Source organism: Octopus bimaculoides, chromosome 8, assembly GCF_046866305.1.
Source record: "Octopus bimaculoides isolate indiv1 chromosome 8, ASM4686630v1, whole genome shotgun sequence".
NCBI classification, from domain to species: Eukaryota; Metazoa; Mollusca; class Cephalopoda; order Octopoda; family Octopodidae; genus Octopus; species Octopus bimaculoides.
In genome coordinates this window covers 68,391,625-68,412,791 of record NC_142935.1, presented here as the reverse complement: position 1 = coordinate 68,412,791, position 21,167 = coordinate 68,391,625, and the positions used below count along the sequence as shown (strand labels likewise).

General features: G+C 33.5%; 1 protein-coding gene across 1 annotated transcript in view; it reads right to left on the bottom strand.

Moving 5' to 3' along the window:
- Positions 1-337: 337 nt before the first annotated feature.
- LOC128248585 (atrial natriuretic peptide receptor 3-like) overlaps positions 338-21,167 on the bottom strand; it is a 423,581-nt gene continuing 402,751 nt past the window's right edge. The window contains exon 3 of the mRNA XM_089356639.1: positions 338-525. Within this exon, the coding sequence (XP_089212765.1) occupies positions 518-525 (8 nt within the window). The 3' untranslated portion in view covers positions 338-517. The remainder of the gene's footprint in view (positions 526-21,167) is intronic.

Sequence of the window (21,167 nt, the reverse complement as noted above, 5' to 3'; positions counted from 1 at the left end):
TTTCTTTTTCATTCTTCCCCTTTTTTAATCCACCTTCCTCTCGTTTTTTCTCTTGATTTCTCTTGCTCTATTGTCCCGATTTGTAACTTGTACAGGTAATATGCATAGACCCTGAAGATTGCTTCGAGACACTAGGCGTGTTATTAAAGCCTATCTAGACAACACATCCATTGTGTAAAGCAATTAGTAGGTCATAATTATATACTGTGTAATTAAAAAAAAACTATATATATATATATATATATATATATATATATATATATATATATATATATGTATGTATGTATGTACGTATGTGTATTCGGGTATGTATGTATATATATGAGGGTATGTATGTATATAATGAACCAAATGGATGAATGGGAAGAGAAGATGGAGACAGATATGTCATTATATAACAACATCAGAATTTTAATATACCGAATATATATGATATGTAACTTATACATAGAAATATGCTTACAGGTGACGCCATACCATTCTGAGGTCAGGTCTTTCATTTAAATTGGTGGATATTTCACTTACCTGAAAAAAAGTAAAAAAATGTTTTAAATTTAATTTAAAAGAAATGACGTAGAAGCATTTAACGAAAAAGTCGCAGATATTGTTTCTATGAATCTCTTTCATATAAAGAGTGGAAGTGCACCAGTATATATTGACGAGATTATTCAAAAACAAGAGACTAAGATTAAGCCTTACAGATATTAGTTTAGTCCCTATATTCCACACTTTTAAACTCTACTGGTGACAAACTTATCTCTTTTTGCTTATAGTTTCGTCTCAGTAATTATCAGTCTCATAAAATATGAAGCAAGGAGGTTAGTTTCCTGCGTTGGTAAATTTGTATTTGTTGGGAAATTAACTGACAGTACTGAGTAAAAAGGCTTCGGAGAACTGAATTTGTCGATGATTCAGAAGTAGTTATCATTCATTGTTGAGATGAAAGTGGAAAGGGGGTAACTGGTGTTTTCATTCCTTCCTCTGTAAAAGAGCTATTGACAGCAACTGGCAGAGGATGCAAAACGATGCAGGAGAGTGTAATGGTGTAGAGTGAAACAGGTTAAACTTGGTGACAGAATTGGTCGAAAATGGGGGAAAAAATAAGAGAAGCTAAGGACTAAAAGACAATTAGATGAAGAGAAAATATAACGGAAGGAAATCCAGAGGATAAGGCGAGTTTTAATGTATTCAGTGAAGGAAGGGTAGTGACAGTGAAGGGGCAAAAGGAAATGCGTTCATTTAAACTCATCAAATCATGACACAGAACCTGATCCACTATTCGTTTCATTCTTTTAAGAGTTTTGACCAATTTTTCATGAACTGTGCACACATTAACTACCTTTAGGCAAAATATCTCAGCATAATCATAAAGTACAGATGGTAAATTTATAAATACAGTCGCAGCATATATTCTTGTCAATTTTAGTGAGACATATAAGATATAAATCGATTTATCAACTTACAAACACTGTTAACGTTTTGCATTATCACTGCAAGATTTCATATGATCTTCAAAATATCAAATATTTCTGAACGTACCAGCTCGAGATTATGTCAACCACGTGGCTTCAAATGCATCTCTCTAATTAATAAATTAAACTAGTATATGCGGGTGCATGCGTACGTGTGTGTATTGATATACAAATATGTTTAAATATATATCCATAGATATATACATATTTATATATGTATATGTATTCATATATATATATATATATATATATATATATATATATATATATATATATATATATATATATATATATATATATATATATATGCTACAGATCACGATGAGAGGGATAACTTCCCTTGGCAAAACAAACAGGACACAGTAGTGTGTCGATAAGCCAGCTGGAGGAGATGTCCTCCTGGGGCTAAAAGCAACAGTAACATCCACCCCTAGGGGTCAGCCACACTTAAGTGGCAATATACTTCACTTTATCGTGCAGTTACTGTTAATACTTCATTTAGAGAATTAACATTGCTTGTTTTCACTTTTTCGATATCAGTGAAGAATTTCACTGGAAAAGTATACATAAGGTTGCCAAGAATTTATCTCTCTCATTGAAGATCGGTGGCTATTGGACGCTGACGAAGGGAAATAACCCTGAAACCCGGGTCCGTTCGTGCTACAGATCACGATGAGAGGGATAACTTCCCTTGGCAAAACAAACAGGACACAGTAGTGTGTCGATAAGCCAGCTGGAGGAGATGTCCTCCTGGGGCTAAAAGCAACAGTAACATCCACCCCTAGTGGTCAGCCACACTTAAGTGGCAATATACTTCACTTTATATATATATAGTTTTAGGGAAAAGAACCAAGGTTCATGAACTCATCGATGAAAATTTACTGTCATATATAGAAAAATTAATAAGTAAAAGCACGATAAATAAGTAATATATAATACAAAGTAAATATCATAAGATCATGATAATAAAACGACTACACATGTTTCATTACCAATTTTCAAATAGAAAGAATATTTAAATCGATGTATGTATATATATATATATGTATATATATATATATATATATATATATATATACATATATATATATATATATATATATATATATATTAATAGTTATCGCCAAGCCAACATGGCAGTCCCAAAATTAGGACGAAAGCTGCCGTGAATTAGCTCCAAGAAGCCATCGCCTCTAGCTAGCTATGTGACACACGAAACCTGTGTCCTTTATAACCTAGAGCTAGAGGCGATGGCTTCTTGGAGCTAATTCACGGCAGCTTTCGTCCTAATTTTGGGACTGCCATGTTGGCTTGGCGATAACTATTAATTTCCAGTACCGCTGCCGTAGTCTCCTTTAGAGAGACTTAGAAATATTAATAACTCTATTATATATATATATATATATATATATATATATATATATATATATATATATATATATATATATATATATATATATATATATATAAAATATACAAGAATAAGGGCAGAGAATCGTCAATTAATAATAGAATTAATAATTAACAATTCTGCCAAGTAGTTCAGTATGAAAAAAACCTTTATCGGTAAGACTATTTATCATTATAAATATACAGGGATTAGCAATTGAGTTGCTTCTCCAACATACTGAAAATTTAGAAATAGCAGTCAAAAAACTACTGATTCCAAACTACAAATTTTCTCTAAAGTGGATGGCGATATTTATGGCACACATAGAACAAAAAACCGGAGGGAAAAGCGTAAACAAGCCAAGCTTTTAGTTAATTGGATATGAATCGTTTCATGGTTAAGTGAATAGAAATTTCACTATTCCAATCTTCAGCCTCAATATTCTGATAAATTTGAAAGTGTCTCTAAAAAAATTCACGGTAATCTTTGGCCATGCGACACCAAAAATCAACGATAAGAAAGGCACTTACGAATTCATCGGCTAGCGAGTTCAGGCACCTCACCTCACCTTAGAGAAAATTTGTAGTTTGGAATCAGTAGTTTTTTGACTGCTATTTCTAAATTTTCAGTATGTTGGAGAAGCAACTCAATTGCTAATCCCTGTATATTTATAATGATAAATAGTCTTACCGATAAAGGTTTTTTTCATACTGAACTACTTGGCAGAATTGTTAATTATTAATTCTATTATTAATTGACGATTCTCTGCCCTTATTCTTGTATATTTTATATTTGATATCTCTAAGTTAGATGGCTAAACCGTAATCCAGTTTCGACACGGAACTTTTTTTCATACGGGACTATTTGTGACGCACATGGAATAGATTTCTTTTGAGGTGAGGTGCCTGAACTCGCTAGCCGATGAATTCGTAAGTGCCTTTCTTATCGTTGATTTTTGGTGTCGCATGGCCAAAGATTACCGTGAATTTTTTTAGAGACACTTTCAAATTTATCAGAATATTGAGGCTGAAGATTGGAATAGTGAAATTTCTATTCACTTAACCATGAAACGATTCGTATCCAATTAACTAAAAGCTTGGCTTGTTTACGCTTTTCCCTCCGATTTTTTGTTCTATGTGTGCCATAAATATCGCCATCCACTTTAGAGAAAATTTGTAGTTTGGAATCAGTAGTTTTTTGACTGCTATTTCTAAATTTTCAGTATGTTGGAGAAGCAACTCAATTGCTAATCCCTGTATATTTATAATGATAAATAGTCTTACCGATAAAGGTTTTTTTCATACTGAACTACTTGGCAGAATTGTTAATTATTAATTCTATTATTAATTGACGATTCTCTGCCCTTATTCTTGTATATTTTATATTTGATATCTCTAAGTTAGATGGCTAAACCGTAATCCAGTTTCGACACGGAACTTTTTTTCATACGGGACTATTTGTGACGCACATGGAATAGATTTCTTTTGAGGTGAGGTGCCTGAACTCGCTAGCCGATGAATTCGTAAGTGCCTTTCTTATCGTTGATTTTTGGTGTCGCATGGCCAAAGATTACCGTGAATTTTTTTAGAGACACTTTCAAACTTATCAGAATATTGAGGCTGAAGATTGGAATAGTGAAATTTCTATTCACTTAACCATGAAACGATTCGTATCCAATTAACTAAAAGCTTGGCTTGTTTACGCTTTTCCCTCCGGTTTTTTGTTCTATGTGTGCCATAAATATCGCCATCCACTTTAGAGAAAATTTGTAGTTTGGAATCAGTAGTTTTTTTACTGCTATTTCTAAATTTTCAGTATGTTGAAGAAGCAACTCAATTGCTAATCCCTGTATATTTATAATGATATATATATATATATATATATATATATATATATATATATATAGGTATATAGGTATATAGGTGAAATTCATGTTTGTAGGCTTAACTGAGATTTTTATTCATTCGAGTGTCCTACAGGCAATGTACACTGTAAGAATATCTCTTTCGTGGTTTCAGTTTTGATTGCCCTTCCCAGCATGTAAGGAATTCACATGGTGGTCTCCTCTCCTTGTATAAACTCCTATACACTTTATTTTTTATATTTATATTCTTGTATTTTTATATGTTTATATTGTTTTATGGCCATAGCCTTAAATTTTTAGCCGCCTTTATTATGTATTAATTTATTCTATATATTTTTCTTCATTCGACTTCATTCGTATTACCCTTTTAGGTTTTACCACATTTTATTCGTATATATGTGTATATTTTGTACTGTTGTACTTTACCATTGGGTGCCCTATTGTTTTAATATATATCTATATTCGATTTTTGATAATTTGGGAATGATATAAAGTTGGTTTGACCGATTGCAGCGTTTATTCATTATACCTTTTAGTTTATATATGTGTGTGTGTGTGTGTGTGTGTGTGAATGTGTGTATATATATATATATATATATATATATATACGTATTTATATATACGTATACATATGTATAAAACATCGCAGGCGTGACCGTGCGGTAAGAAGCTTGTTTCTCAACCACATAGTCCTGAGTTCAATTCTACTGTGTAGCACCTTGGGCATCTACTATAGCCTCGGGCCGACGAAACTCCTGTAAGTAGATTTCATAGATGGTAACTGAAAGAAGCCCGTCGTATATATATATATATATATATATATATATATATATATATATATATATATATACATATATGCATACGTGTCTTTGTCTCTGTTTGACCCCCACCACCGCTCGACAACCGGCATAAGACAACGACAGACTTAGTATCAGGTTTCAAAAGTAGGTCCTGGAGTTGATTTTTCAAACAAAACCCTCCAAGGCAGTGCCCCAGCATGACTGCAGTCAAAAAGGAATGAAATAAGTAAAAGATAAAATATCAAGATATATATATTGTAGCTAGTGGTGGAAATAACAACTAACAACTACAACAACAGAATTTACTTTATCAACTGATATCCACTAAAGTTTACACGACATCAGACCGATATCGCACGGTAGAACCACCAATTAGCTATGCTTAATAGGTTTTCTTTTCACCTCGTTTTATTCCTTTGGTCATTGAAATACGTTCTCAGGGATATAGTAGAGACCAACAGCTGAGATTGGTTGCAGTAACATTGAAATAATGTCAAATAGAAATGAATTTTCAGATAAAATATAGAAATTAATGCGCTTGCAGGTGAAAAATAGATTTTACTGTAAGATATGTTATGTACACATAATAAATTAATATAATTCATTGTTTATTTTATGGCATTCATAATGAGTGGTGGAAAAATTGCAATTTCATCCATTTCAGGCAAACTTACGGGAAAAAAGGAGTGAGCGAAAGTACAGCGGCAAAAGAAATTAATGACGTAGAAGTCCCAGGAACTGTCAATGAACGTGTGGCAAACATCTGGTGCAAATGTTTCAAGGAAAGTGACTCCAGACTCGAAGACAGACCGACGTCAAGAAGATCTTCTGTTGTGGAGTATTAAACCTTGCTTCAAATAGTGGAACAACATCCAATCACAAGCACATGTACATTGTCGGCAGAACTTGATTCTTCACAAATTATCATCAGTCCTTTGAACAGACACTGTCGAAAATTTCTTCATGAACTGACCAACGACCAAGCCCAATGGCGTGTGAACATTTGCCTACAACTGATGACAAATCCATGGGCGAAAAATGGATCTATTTTCGCAATCCTAATAATACCCGTACACATCAATGTTATTCAAATATATCCTAATGGAAACTTTGTGTTCTTTCTCTTAGCTCATATATCTTAAATTATGCGGATTATTTAAGGCATCAAGGTTTTCTATCTTTATGCAAAATATATGGTCCTTCAGCTGCTGAAGTTAAAGTCGGACAATTGTCATAGTGATGGAAGTCATTGAACAAAATAGATGTATACACAACGGTCTTCTTCTCACCAGGCAATAAACCTGCTGTTTGGCATCCCTTAATGGCATTTACTTTTGGAGAAATTCTTGAATATCAAGATTCACAATAGGAGCTAGTCTCAGTTGCCAATTGGCAATTATGATACGTCTTCGAGACGGAGATAATTTCAATGTATCAAGAATTTATTATATATGGCATTTGATACACTTGTATATAGTTTTATATATATATATATATATATATATATATATATATATATATATATATATATATATATATATATATATATATATAGTAACCGTATGACAACAAAAGAATGAATGAGACCTCGATATTATGTAAATAGAGGAATTTATCTGTAATATAATATGTGACAATTATTATGGCATCCGAATAATTGTCACATATATTACATATATATGTATATATATATATATATATATATATATATATATATATATAGGTATATAGGTATATAGGTGAAATTCATGTTTGTAGGCTTAACTGAGATTTTTATTCATTCGAGTGTCCTACAGGCAATGTACACTGTAAGAATATCTCTTTCGTGGTTTCAGTTTTGATTGCCCTTCCCAGCATGTAAGGAATTCACATGGTGGTCTCCTCTCCTTGTATAAACTCCTATACACTTTATTTTTTATATTTATATTCTTGTATTTTTATATGTTTATATTGTTTTATGGCCATAGCCTTAAATTTTTAGCCGCCTTTATTATGTATTAATTTATTCTATATATTTTTCTTCATTCGACTTCATTCGTATTACCCTTTTAGGTTTTACCACATTTTATTCGTATATATGTGTATATTTTGTACTGTTGTACTTTACCATTGGGTGCCCTATTGTTTTAATATATATCTATATTCGATTTTTGATAATTTGGGAATGATATAAAGTTGGTTTGACCGATTGCAGCGTTTATTCATTATACCTTTTAGTTTATATATGTGTGTGTGTGTGTGTGTGTGTGTGAATGTGTGTATATATATATATATATATATATATATATATATATATATATATATATATATATATATATATATATATATATATATATATATATATATATATATATATATATATATATATATATACGTATGTATATATATATATATATATATATATATATATATATATATATATATATATATATATATATATATACGTATTTATATATACGTATACATATGTATAAAACATCGCAGGCGTGACCGTGCGGTAAGAAGCTTGTTTCTCAACCACATAGTCCTGAGTTCAATTCTACTGTGTAGCACCTTGGGCATCTACTATAGCCTCGGGCCGACGAAACTCCTGTAAGTAGATTTCATAGATGGTAACTGAAAGAAGCCCGTCGTATATATATATATATATATATATATATATATATATATATATATATATATATACATATATGCATACGTGTCTTTGTCTCTGTTTGACCCCCACCACCGCTCGACAACCGGCATAAGACAACGACAGACTTAGTATCAGGTTTCAAAAGTAGGTCCTGGAGTTGATTTTTCAAACAAAACCCTCCAAGGCAGTGCCCCAGCATGACTGCAGTCAAAAAGGAATGAAATAAGTAAAAGATAAAATATCAAGATATATATATTGTAGCTAGTGGTGGAAATAACAACTAACAACTACAACAACAGAATTTACTTTATCAACTGATATCCACTAAAGTTTACACGACATCAGACCGATATCGCACGGTAGAACCACCAATTAGCTATGCTTAATAGGTTTTCTTTTCACCTCGTTTTATTCCTTTGGTCATTGAAATACGTTCTCAGGGATATAGTAGAGACCAACAGCTGAGATTGGTTGCAGTAACATTGAAATAATGTCAAATAGAAATGAATTTTCAGATAAAATATAGAAATTAATGCGCTTGCAGGTGAAAAATAGATTTTACTGTAAGATATGTTATGTACACATAATAAATTAATATAATTCATTGTTTATTTTATGGCATTCATAATGAGTGGTGGAAAAATTGCAATTTCATCCATTTCAGGCAAACTTACGGGAAAAAAGGAGTGAGCGAAAGTACAGCGGCAAAAGAAATTAATGACGTAGAAGTCCCAGGAACTGTCAATGAACGTGTGGCAAACATCTGGTGCAAATGTTTCAAGGAAAGTGACTCCAGACTCGAAGACAGACCGACGTCAAGAAGATCTTCTGTTGTGGAGTATTAAACCTTGCTTCAAATAGTGGAACAACATCCAATCACAAGCACATGTACATTGTCGGCAGAACTTGATTCTTCACAAATTATCATCAGTCCTTTGAACAGACACTGTCGAAAATTTCTTCATGAACTGACCAACGACCAAGCCCAATGGCGTGTGAACATTTGCCTACAACTGATGACAAATCCATGGGCGAAAAATGGATCTATTTTCGCAATCCTAATAATACCCGTACACATCAATGTTATTCAAATATATCCTAATGGAAACTTTGTGTTCTTTCTCTTAGCTCATATATCTTAAATTATGCGGATTATTTAAGGCATCAAGGTTTTCTATCTTTATGCAAAATATATGGTCCTTCAGCTGCTGAAGTTAAAGTCGGACAATTGTCATAGTGATGGAAGTCATTGAACAAAATAGATGTATACACAACGGTCTTCTTCTCACCAGGCAATAAACCTGCTGTTTGGCATCCCTTAATGGCATTTACTTTTGGAGAAATTCTTGAATATCAAGATTCACAATAGGAGCTAGTCTCAGTTGCCAATTGGCAATTATGATACGTCTTCGAGACGGAGATAATTTCAATGTATCAAGAATTTATTATATATGGCATTTGATACACTTGTATATAGTTTTATATATATATATATATATATATATATATATATATATATATATATATATATATATATATATATATATATATATATATAGTAACCGTATGACAACAAAAGAATGAATGAGACCTCGATATTATGTAAATAGAGGAATTTATCTGTAATATAATATGTGACAATTATTATGGCATCCGAATAATTGTCACATATATTACATATATATGTATATATATATATATATATATATATATACATAAATATGTACATATTTAAGGTTATATGTATACATATATTTATGCACACGCACACACACACACACACACATACACACACACACACACACACACACACACACACATATACATATATGCATATACATATATACGCGTACATGTGTATAAATATATGTATGTAAGTATGCATCAAAACGGAATTAAATATTTCCTTTGTTATTTGTGTATGCTCAGAATCATAGAAAGTAGAACTGTTGTAGCGTTTCGGGCGCACGTTCTACATCAAAGAATAAAACGACACGAGAGGAAACAGAAAACAAGAAGAGATAAACAAAAGATCTTAAAACGTTACAAAGGACAAAACTTCCTACTGCGAGTCTCAAACGATATTGAAAATTAGTGTGAATGTATGTGCATGCTTATTTGGTTGCTTATGGTGTGTGTGTGTTGCTATATTCTTTGATGGACTGTTGTGCGTGTATATTGCGGAGTACTCTTCTGTTGTGTAGCGGCATCTGCATCAGCCTGTGACATGAATGTGGGTATGTGTGTGTGTGTGTGTCTATGTTTAAGTGTATGTGTCTATGAGTGTGTGCATGTGCGTGTGTCTGTGTGCGCCTGAGTACGTGTAATTGTATGTGTGTGTATATAAGTGTGTGCATGTGCACGTATGTGTATGTGCATGGGTATGTGTAAGTGTATGTGTGTATATGTGTTTGTGTAAGTGCATATGTGTGTGTAAGTGTGTGAGTGTGAAGTTCTATTGTTGAGTATGCTGTTGTGTTATTATACGTGTGTAGTTATGTGTGCATATGCATGTGTATTTGCATATGTGTTTGTATGGAGAGGTTTGCCTGAATTGTAAATGTGTGCGAACATTGAATGTGTGTATGTATGTTTATCACTTGAATATGTGCGTACGTTAGTCGTAGTATGTGTATATATATTTTTGTTTGTTTTTTTTCATTTTTTTTCATTGAAAATCACTTCCAAACGGCAGCAAGCACCCACCATTGTGACAAACCTCAAAGTAACCACCTAGAATGTTGAAAAGTCAGAGAAGAATCTAAGAAGCTGGCCTAAGAATATTAAACTGTTTAGCATGACATTTAAAAGAGCAGGGAACGAATTTTTCTGAGAAACAAGGAAGAGAATTCCACAAGAAAGATTTTCAAGTACAGAGACCCTTTTTATTGGAGGGAACCTCAGTGAATATTCGTGAAAGGATGTGGATCGATTTGTTATGTTATGGGGAAAGACACGAAACGAATTTTTGGTAGAAAATGAGAGGTAGAATTATTCATGGAATAAATATACCGAAACAATGTCTTGGTTATGTAAGACGGGTTGCAGTTTAGCTTCCAAGGCATAGCCAATCATAGAACCTCGTCAAATAAATACGGAGAGCTATAAACGTTCATCAGAACGTGGATGTAATTTCAGAAAAGCAGCCAACTCTCCTCTGAATAAGAAATGCATTGAAAAGGAATAGCCGTCGAAAAACATTCACAGGAATACCTATCACCACCAAACACGGTCTATGAGCAGTAAGTGAAAAATCTCGTTATTGCAAAAACTTACATGAACCAAAAATGATAAACCGAAAGTTATCCTGAAAGCCACAAGCTGTATATCACAGTATGAAAGGCAATACTATCAAGGCATCTTAGTCGACAACCTATTCTATGACTTATAATACACAACACATTTACTCGTTCAAGCATATACAGAAACACTACTCAAACTTCTTTTCAAAGTTTGTGACCTAAATGATTGTGGAGCGGACGATACCACATTAAGATTGCACGTTCGGGAAATGGCACGGAAACAAACTGAGGGAGGCAGCAAAGTGCAGTTTTTTTACTCGCAAAATCTAAAGTTATCAAGTATTCCGACGTACACCATAAAACATCTTGCCCACATACCAAGAAATCTAACTTAAAGCGTTGGATAACACCTCTGTCTCTAGCATAATCGAGCTGGAGTCTAGTTAACCAGCTTTTCTTCTTACTCTAGCATATTCATACATTTCTCAGAAGAGAACACAAACAGGTAAGCTAGACAAATTCGACTCTATATTATTGCAACATACTATACTGTGCACACGCACACGCACGCACGCACGCACAAACACACACACACACACAAAACAACATATCCATATTTCAAGCACTTTTCCTGCGCTCTGTCGTCACAACAATCTTTTGCAAAGGAAATCTACCCACACACAAGCAGACTAACAGTCACCCATTTTAAACATGGAGGCAATTCTTGCCCCCGATACTCACAACCAGACACTTGATATTCACTTATTGGTGCTAAATAAGTCACAACTATCACAAACTTTATGCATATGAGACGTAACCTCATGGATAAATGCGTGGAATGGAAGCTACGTCTTAATTCCGTGTGTGTGTGTGTGTGGTTTTGTGTGTGTGTGTGTTTGAGCGTGCGTGCGTGTGCGTGTGCGTGTGTGAAAAGACGCTTTTAATATAATGAATTTCAAAATTCAGTTCTATATAAATATTTCATTGCTTAAACCATGCAAGAAATATAAACAAATATTTAGATTAATTATTTTTTCAACAAAAATAAGTGTATATGAAAAAGTAATTATAGCTAAGGACAGTGTTAAATTGGACGCTCCGAGATATTTCCACCGACTGGCGAGAAACATTAATTATAAGATTTTTCTAGATTTCTTTGTCAATGTGATAAAAAATCAAGTATCCATCGATTCAAATAAAATTTGCTTTAAGGCGTCTTGTTATAATTCGACAATCAAAAATTGTGTAAATCACAAACGTACATATCACCATTTATTTAGTGTATAAAGGTTTTTAACGATTTCATTATAAGATGTATATGTGTGCATGTGTGAAAGTTTGAGTTTTCAAGTAAGAAAGAAAAGTGTGCGATACCGAAGTGGAGCAGGATTAGCAAAGATTCTAGCGAAACTGGAAATAGCCGCATCTCTAAAAGAAATATTATGTATACATATGTAGAAATATCTATATACACACATACATATGTGTGTGTGTGTATAGATATATAGATATAATACGCGTGTGTGTGTTTGTGTCTGTGTGTGTGTATGTGTGTGTGTGTATGTGTGTGTGCGTGCGCGCATGCGTGCACGTGTGTGTGTTTGTATGTATATATGTTTTTTTTTTTTCAGTGTAATTTAAACACTTGAGAGAGATGAAGCCGGTCACAAAAAAGGCAACATGACTTTTTGAGTTAAGAGAATTTCCGGTGTTTTTAAATATGTGGTTGAGTTGGTGTCTTGGTTGAACGGCAAATGCATACACCAAAGGGTGTGCATCTATTCACATAAGAATCTCTCTGGAGAATTTTTGGAATGTCTTGCAAATCTTCACTGTACTAATAATTGCTTAGATTTGGAGAATCTGCGACAGTTTCTTTCGCGCTTTTTCCATGAAACCGAGTATTCTTAAGTTTTTGTGAAACTTTGTTGGTACAAAACCTAGTACACCTATGATGATAGGTACAAATGTGGTTGGAAAGGTGCTCGCCCGCATTTTGTTAGAAAGTTTAAATACCTTTATAGTTCCAAGTATGGTGTCTGAGTCTCAGTGTGGTTTTCGTTCCTCCAGGGGCACAGCTGATTGTATCTTTACTGTCAGACAATTACAGGAGAAGTGCATTGAACAGAATCTTGCTCTGTATCATTGCTTTGTTGATTTGAACAAAGCATTCGATACTGTTAATCGAAGTGCTCTGTGGCTAATTCTGGGGAAAATTGGTTGCCCAGAAAATTTTATAAACATGGTCAAGGCTTTGCATCAGGATATGAGAGCTAGGGTTAATTTTGGTGGTAGGCTTTCTGAATCTTTTGCTGTGGAAAATGGAGTAAAGCAGGGAGACCTTGATGCACCCACCCTCTTTGCAATATACTTTGCCGTTGTGGTGTCACATTCCTTTCAAAACTCTGAGGAGGGTATCTACATAAAATATCGAACAACGCGGAATGTTTTTAATTTGACCCGACTGAAGTTTAAAACGAAGGTTTTTACTTCACTTATTAGGGAACTTTTGTATCCTGACGATTGCGATCTGGTTAGTCATTCTGAATCGGGTCTGCAATCCCTTGTATCTGCATTTGATGCAGCTTGTGATGATTTTGGCCTGACCATCAATCTGAAAAAAACAGTTGTAATGTATCAACCTGCGTATGGTGCTGTTTGTAACTCCCCTAAAATTTTTGTTAAGGGAAAGTTACTTGAGGTTGTCAATTCATTTGTCTACCTGGGAAGCTCTGTTCAAGATGATGGAAATCTTCATACGGAAATACACCTGCGAATTCAAAGGGCAGCAAAAGCATTTGGTGGCTTGGAGTCACGCGTCTGGCGTCAGCGACATATAAATAACAATACAAAGCTGGCTCTTTACAAATCATTTGTCTTAACATCCCTATTGTATTCCTGTGAAACTTGGACCTGTTATGAAAGGCATTTTAAAATGTTAGAAAAATTCCACCAAAAATGCCTTCGTCATATTTTAAGAATTAAATGGAATTCTTTTACTCCAAACACAGATATCCTTGCATCTGCAGGCATCCCCTCAATTAAAGCCATGATTTTGAGGAACCAATTGTGATGGTGTGGCCATATTATTCGAATGGCAGATGAACGCATGCCGAAACAGCTGTTTTATGGTGAGCTTGCAGAGGGGAAACGTTATCGGCATAAACCTAAAAAAAGGTTTAAGGATGACATAAGGACTGCTATGAAGTCAATTGGAATGGCTCCAAAAGATATAGAAGTCCTCGCTTCAGATCGAGTTGGATGGCGAACAAGGGTGTGGAGTGGAGTGAAAGCATTTGAAGAGGCCAGGATGATGCAAGCAGGGCTCAAGAGACATTTAAGGAAAAATGTAAAGACTGAGAAGGTGAATGACAAGGACCTTTTTGTGTGCACAGTCTGTGACAGACCATGTCTGTCCTTGGCTGGCCTCAAATCTCACCTGCGAACCCATGGAAAACAAACCTCATCCAGCTATTCTGATTATATGTCTGTGCACACGTTTGAATGTGGTGTGTGCCAGAGGGTTTGCAAATCCAATGGGGGTCTTAAAAGACATGTTAGGATCCACAATGAGCAGAACTTACTTGCCGGTATTGGTAGTTCAAAGCAGAGGTGCAATCTGTGTGGGTGTTTTTTCAAAACACTGTCTGGTTTAAAAAGCCACATCAGACGTCATGAAAGGGCTAAGGTGTAGGTGCAGGAGGTGGTCAAACTCTGTTTAAGGAGTAGACAACCACCATATATATATATATATATATATATATATCCATGCATAAATACATAAATACATATCTGTTCAACTATATATATATATATATATATATATATATATATATATATATATATATATATATATATATATATATATAATATAGATTTAATCAAAAGATTAAATGTGGTACTTAAAATATTTGAGGTACCAGAATTTCTAAAATGAAATTCCATTATGCAGCTGAGGAGTACATTTTCATTGTATTTTCTGTGGTGTTCTCACTACATGAATAAATGGACCTAGTACGAAACGTACGTACTGCTATAACCTATTGATTTTTTGTTGCTTATCTTCATATATATATATATATATATATATATATATATATATATATATATATATATATATATATATATATATATATATATATATATATATATATATATATATATATATATATATATATATATATATTTATATATATATATATATATATGTATGTATGTATGTGCTTGTTTGTGAAGATTCATAGCTCAGTGCTTAGAGCGTCGAACTTCCGACCGTGCGGTTGTAAGTTCGAATCCCGGACCAGGTTGCGTGTTGTGTTCTTGGGCAAGACACTTTCTTCCACGTAACTCCAGTTCACTCAGCTGTTGTAATGAGTTGCGACGTCACTGGTTCCAAGCTGTATCCGCCTTTGCCTTTCCCTTGGGTTACATCGGTGGCGTGGAGAGGGGAGGTTGTTATGCCTGGGTGACTACTGGCCTTCTATAAACAACCTTGCCTGGACTTGTGCCTCGGAGGGTAACTTTCTTGGTGCAATCTCATGGTCATTCGTGATCGAAGAGGGTCTCCGATATATATGTATATACTCTTTTACTCTTTTACTTGTTTCAGTCATTTGACTGCGGCCTTGCTGGAGCACATCTTACTTCTAGCAATGTAGATGGTACAATGCACCGTCAGTCACAATTCGTATGTATATATGTATGTATGTATGTATGTATGTATGTATGTATGTATGTATGTATTATATTTGATCACCACGGAGAAAACTAAATATTTACTGATGTTGAATTCGATACATTTACATAATTTAATTGGTTTTCCATCTGTGTTTGAACGTGTGTGAGTGCATGAGTGTCTATATACTCATTTCTTCATTTTACAATTTCAATGGATAGATACATAGACAGACAGACAGGCAAATAGATAGACAGACAGACAGGCAAATAGATAGACAGACAGACAGGCAAATAGATAGATAGATAGATAGATAGATAGATAGATAGATAGATAGATAGATAGATAGATAAAATATACATGAAATTATATTTTACTGCGTATATACACACATATATTTACAGATAGTCATTTATTTTTGTATATACATACATACATACATACATACATACATACATACATACATACATACATACATAAGTACGTACCTACACACACATAAATACAATTTATTTGACTGCTCTCATAATAGAGTCAATACTATATTGCAAACTTGCTTCCTTATCAACAAAAAATAACACATCATAGAAATCTAAAAACATAGATTTGATGCAAGTAATTTATTTCAAAATTGAATATACATACTTTATTTATGAATTATTTATTCTTCTTCCAAAAAATGTATACAATCTAAATCTTTGAAAATTATATTTAGATCCAATTTTCGTTTGAAAACGTCTCAAAAGAACATTTCCAGATACTTCGGTATGTACAGGGATTTCTTCTCATTACATGTTTCCATATATGATTTTGAAAAATATGTTCTTTTTAATATGTGCGTATTCGTGTGCGAACCCGCACACTTCATATCAGCAGATCTATATACAACGAACGCCTTTCCTGATGATGGTAAAATTGAATGACCAATCGGTATTAATTATTGCACTGTGTAACGAAATTCATTTTATTTTATTCTATTGTCTTTTGTTAGATAGATAGATAGATAGATAGATAGATAGATAGATAGATAGATACATACATACATACATACATACATACATACATACATACATACATACATATACACATACATACCTACATACATGAATGCATACATGTATACATACATACATGTATGCATACGATGTGTTTCCACATTTTTTGGCCTGACGAATTCACTCACAAAGCCTTCATAGGCTCGTGGCTATAGTAGAAATCACTCGCCCAAAGTGCAGCGCAGTAGGAGTGAACACGTGGTTCAAAGCAAACGTCTTCAAGACACGGCCATGACTGTGCTTTTCATTATGAATTTGTTGTTATTTTGTTCTCATTTTATTGATGAGCTGATCCTGACAAAACAGGCATAATTCTTTTTCTTCAACTGATTTCTTTATATTCGTCACGACAATCAAGTAATATATTGTGGATAATCTGCATATGAATATTTGGTAGATTATGTAAGATTATGTGAGCTGAGTTTTTTAACCCCCACCATCAGAGGTGAAATACTTAAAAATATTTTCATCTACTTTGAATCTTCAGTTGTGTTTATACACATGCATATGTACAGAGTACCCGAATGTATTCAGATGAAGAAGATATATTCTCACAAAAATAATTATAAGCATTTGCAACATCATAAGCATATGAAAGATTATAAGCATTTGAAACAAAGAAATTTCATCATTTCATGATGAGGTGTAGCTCCAAAAAATTAACCCTGTGGAAAACATATACATATGTGTGCATGTATGCATGCATATATGTATGTATAAATGTTGTAGATATGTTAGAAATTTGATGCCTACAACTTCATGGAAATCCACGTATATCCAACTTCCAATGAAGTATTAAACATAATGTCCTCTGGGTCTTGTATACATTAAGAGAATCAAAACAATGCATATCCCAGAACAGAACAAAAGAGAAGATTTATTTAAACACCTCATCATTAAATCATCGTTGTTGTGATATTAAAGAATTTGATTAAATCACATTTTTTAAAATTCTGCTCTCGAATATACAATGTACAAATTATTTGATAATCGAACAAAATTGTCCTGTCTGATATAGTTCTTCTCAAATTACGTTCGTTTAACGACAGAACCAATTCTGAAATTCATCTCTAGTGAAATCAATCAAAAAACAGTAGACCAAGCATTGGTCATGGTGTGACTAAAATCTTTGAAAATAGTAAAAAAATTAAGATAATCAAATTCAAAGTTTCAGATCCGTAACATTGATTTAATTTCTATCCATCAAAGACACGCACAAAATTGTGGATAGAATCCTTGGATGGAGTTAAATTCCAAATAAAATCAAAAAATTTATTTCTAAAGAAAGTGAATAGTTTTTGCCAATTAACTTCTATAAGATTTATATTTTTCAAACAATTTTAAAATGCCTTCTCTTATCTTCTGTGTTCTCTCTCTCCCACTCTCTCACTATTTTTTCTCTGTCACTCTCTCTCTCTCCCAATCTTTCTCTCTCTCTCTCTCTCTCTCTCTCTCTCTCTCTCTCTCTCTCTCTCTCTCTCTCTTATTTGTGCACACGTAAATGTTACAATTGTATGATGAAATAACACTACGCAAGCAACTGTACGCACATTCGATTTTCCTATGTAAAATAATAACCCTTCTCTGCTAAGCTGGAATCTGTCACTATTTGTTCTTCTTCTGTATCTCAATTTCTAGGTATTTATACGAGATAGAAATAAATATTTCAACAATCTCCCGTTTTCAACCTCTTCCTACAGTGGGTAATCTTCACGCTGATATGTATTGGCAATATAATCTTTTTAGGAGATTTACGATTTTTTTTTCTATTATTCGTGGACAAATATGCCTGAAATGCGTGAGTTCATCATCTGAAATCACTACTGATTATCTGTAAATCACTGAGATGTGTGATGAAAGCAAAGTATCTGCAGAAATCCTGCTTTATAGAATGAATTTGCGACCGAATGTAAATCATAACAATTCCTGCTCAAATACGGTAACAATTGATGCTGTGATTCATGCGCACCAGAGCTCTTTCATAGAACACGTCGTCTGCATCACTAGTTAACACTTACACTCCGAATCCGGTATTCTATGTTCTATTATTGTATTTTACATTCTGTACGTTACCTATGTCACATGAGTGTGATAGTTCTTAAAGACTTCCAGAAAATATTTCTCACTGAAAATGATTCTCATAATTATATTGAAATTCTATTAATGTAGCTGTATAAACACAATGTTATATTATATTGTGAAATCAATAGACATCTTGAAATTAGAAGATTTAACTCCATCGAAGCTGAAACTAAATAAGATTTTTGGATATTCAAGTAGGTTAGTAATCAAAGTTTGGTTCAATTAGAGTCGGATGTTCGTCATTGACGATAACTAAAGAAAGGAACTTCTCGATTATATCTTTCTACAATGTACAAAGTGAACCAATGGGAAGTTTATACGGGGATGCTTAACCTGCTAGAAATAGTTGTCTAATTCACTGCAAATTATTAACTCACGTTGTGAAGAAAAAGAGTATGCTTTGCAAATTGTGGTTCTAGACACCCTACATTTGATTAAAAGGTAGGATAGTCATTGAATCATGAATGTTCTCCATCAGAGTAAACTGTGAGGGTGGATGGAAAAGATCATAGGCTGTCTATGAAGAAGTGATGCTTAAACTGTAAAATCTGACATGCATTAGTCTCAGCTCTCCTTATTAATAGCAGCATTGTTGCTTTCCAGTTTAAAAAAACTTCAAATGTAACTAATAACGATTACTCTTGAAAATGGACAGAATTTGACATCGTGCTGTTATCAAGTAACTGCAGGAAAAGGGTTTAGTCCCCGAGGACATTCATTCTAACATCAGTGCTACATTAGGGAATGACGCTCTAGTACACAAGTTTCAATAGATGTTGTGCGTGACTGTGGCTTTGAACTGGTTTATCAACTTCCCTTATTCTCCTGATCTGACCTCATTTGACTATCATTTCACCTCAACACTAGGCTGGGAACTATTGATGATGATGTCATGTCGGCAGTTGATGACTGACTTTTTTTTTTCTTCAATAATTGGACCTAAGCATTGCAACACTGATGGAAGCAGTGTATGGACTGTAATGAGGTCTACGTTGAAAAATAAACCTCATTTGGTCACATTCGATGGGAGTAGCTTCATCAGCCTATGGACTTTTCAGCCGACCCTCGTAAATGAAAACTGAATAGTGTATAAAACAAATTACTCTATTGGATCTCTAGAAATTCGGTAATAGAATACAATATAATGCAATATACTGTGCCCTGTACTAATCAAACAGACCCTACTTTTGAAATTGGTTAACTTGCAAACAGTATGCTTAAGATAATTTCGTCCACTTTAGAAATGTGTTAATTTGTACCTGTGTCTGTTAAATAAAACCATGTTATTAACTTTTCTTCGTTTAAAGTTTTCAGTGGGTTAATGAATATTGAATAGAAACTGCTTTAGATGTATATTAATTCGAATCTGTTCTGTTTCTTCATGTTTTATTCTATATTATAAATATATATTAATACAGTGTTCAGAAAACCGGAAAATCCAGAAATCCGGGTTACTTCCGGTCCCAAGCTTGCTGGATAATTGGTCCTGTACTGCATTATTATATTTCTAATTAAAAGAGAATCACCAAGTTCTTATTCGGTGACAAAGTTTTCATTCAATCATTAATTAAAACGTATATTTCAAATAAGGGACCAGACATAGTACTTGTCAGGCCCTCGGAAAATTTGTCACATACGAAACCATCTCTAAATGCAATACCATTGTTTATCTCGGGGGTGGGGAATTAACGAATTCTAGATCATAGTCTACAACACAGTATACTCAAAACTTACCCAGAAAGTTTGTCCGACGCTCTATCGATTCAACCAAAATGTGTATGATTTAATTTCTGTGAGTATTATATTTATATTTCATGATGTATTCATATTTTCTGCACATATCATCTGGGAGTGAAGTATCTGCTGCAAAATATCTTGTTTTACATTATACAACAGAATTTATGCGAACATTTTATCAACTTTGTGATCCGTATTTTTGTTCTGCGTGAAAA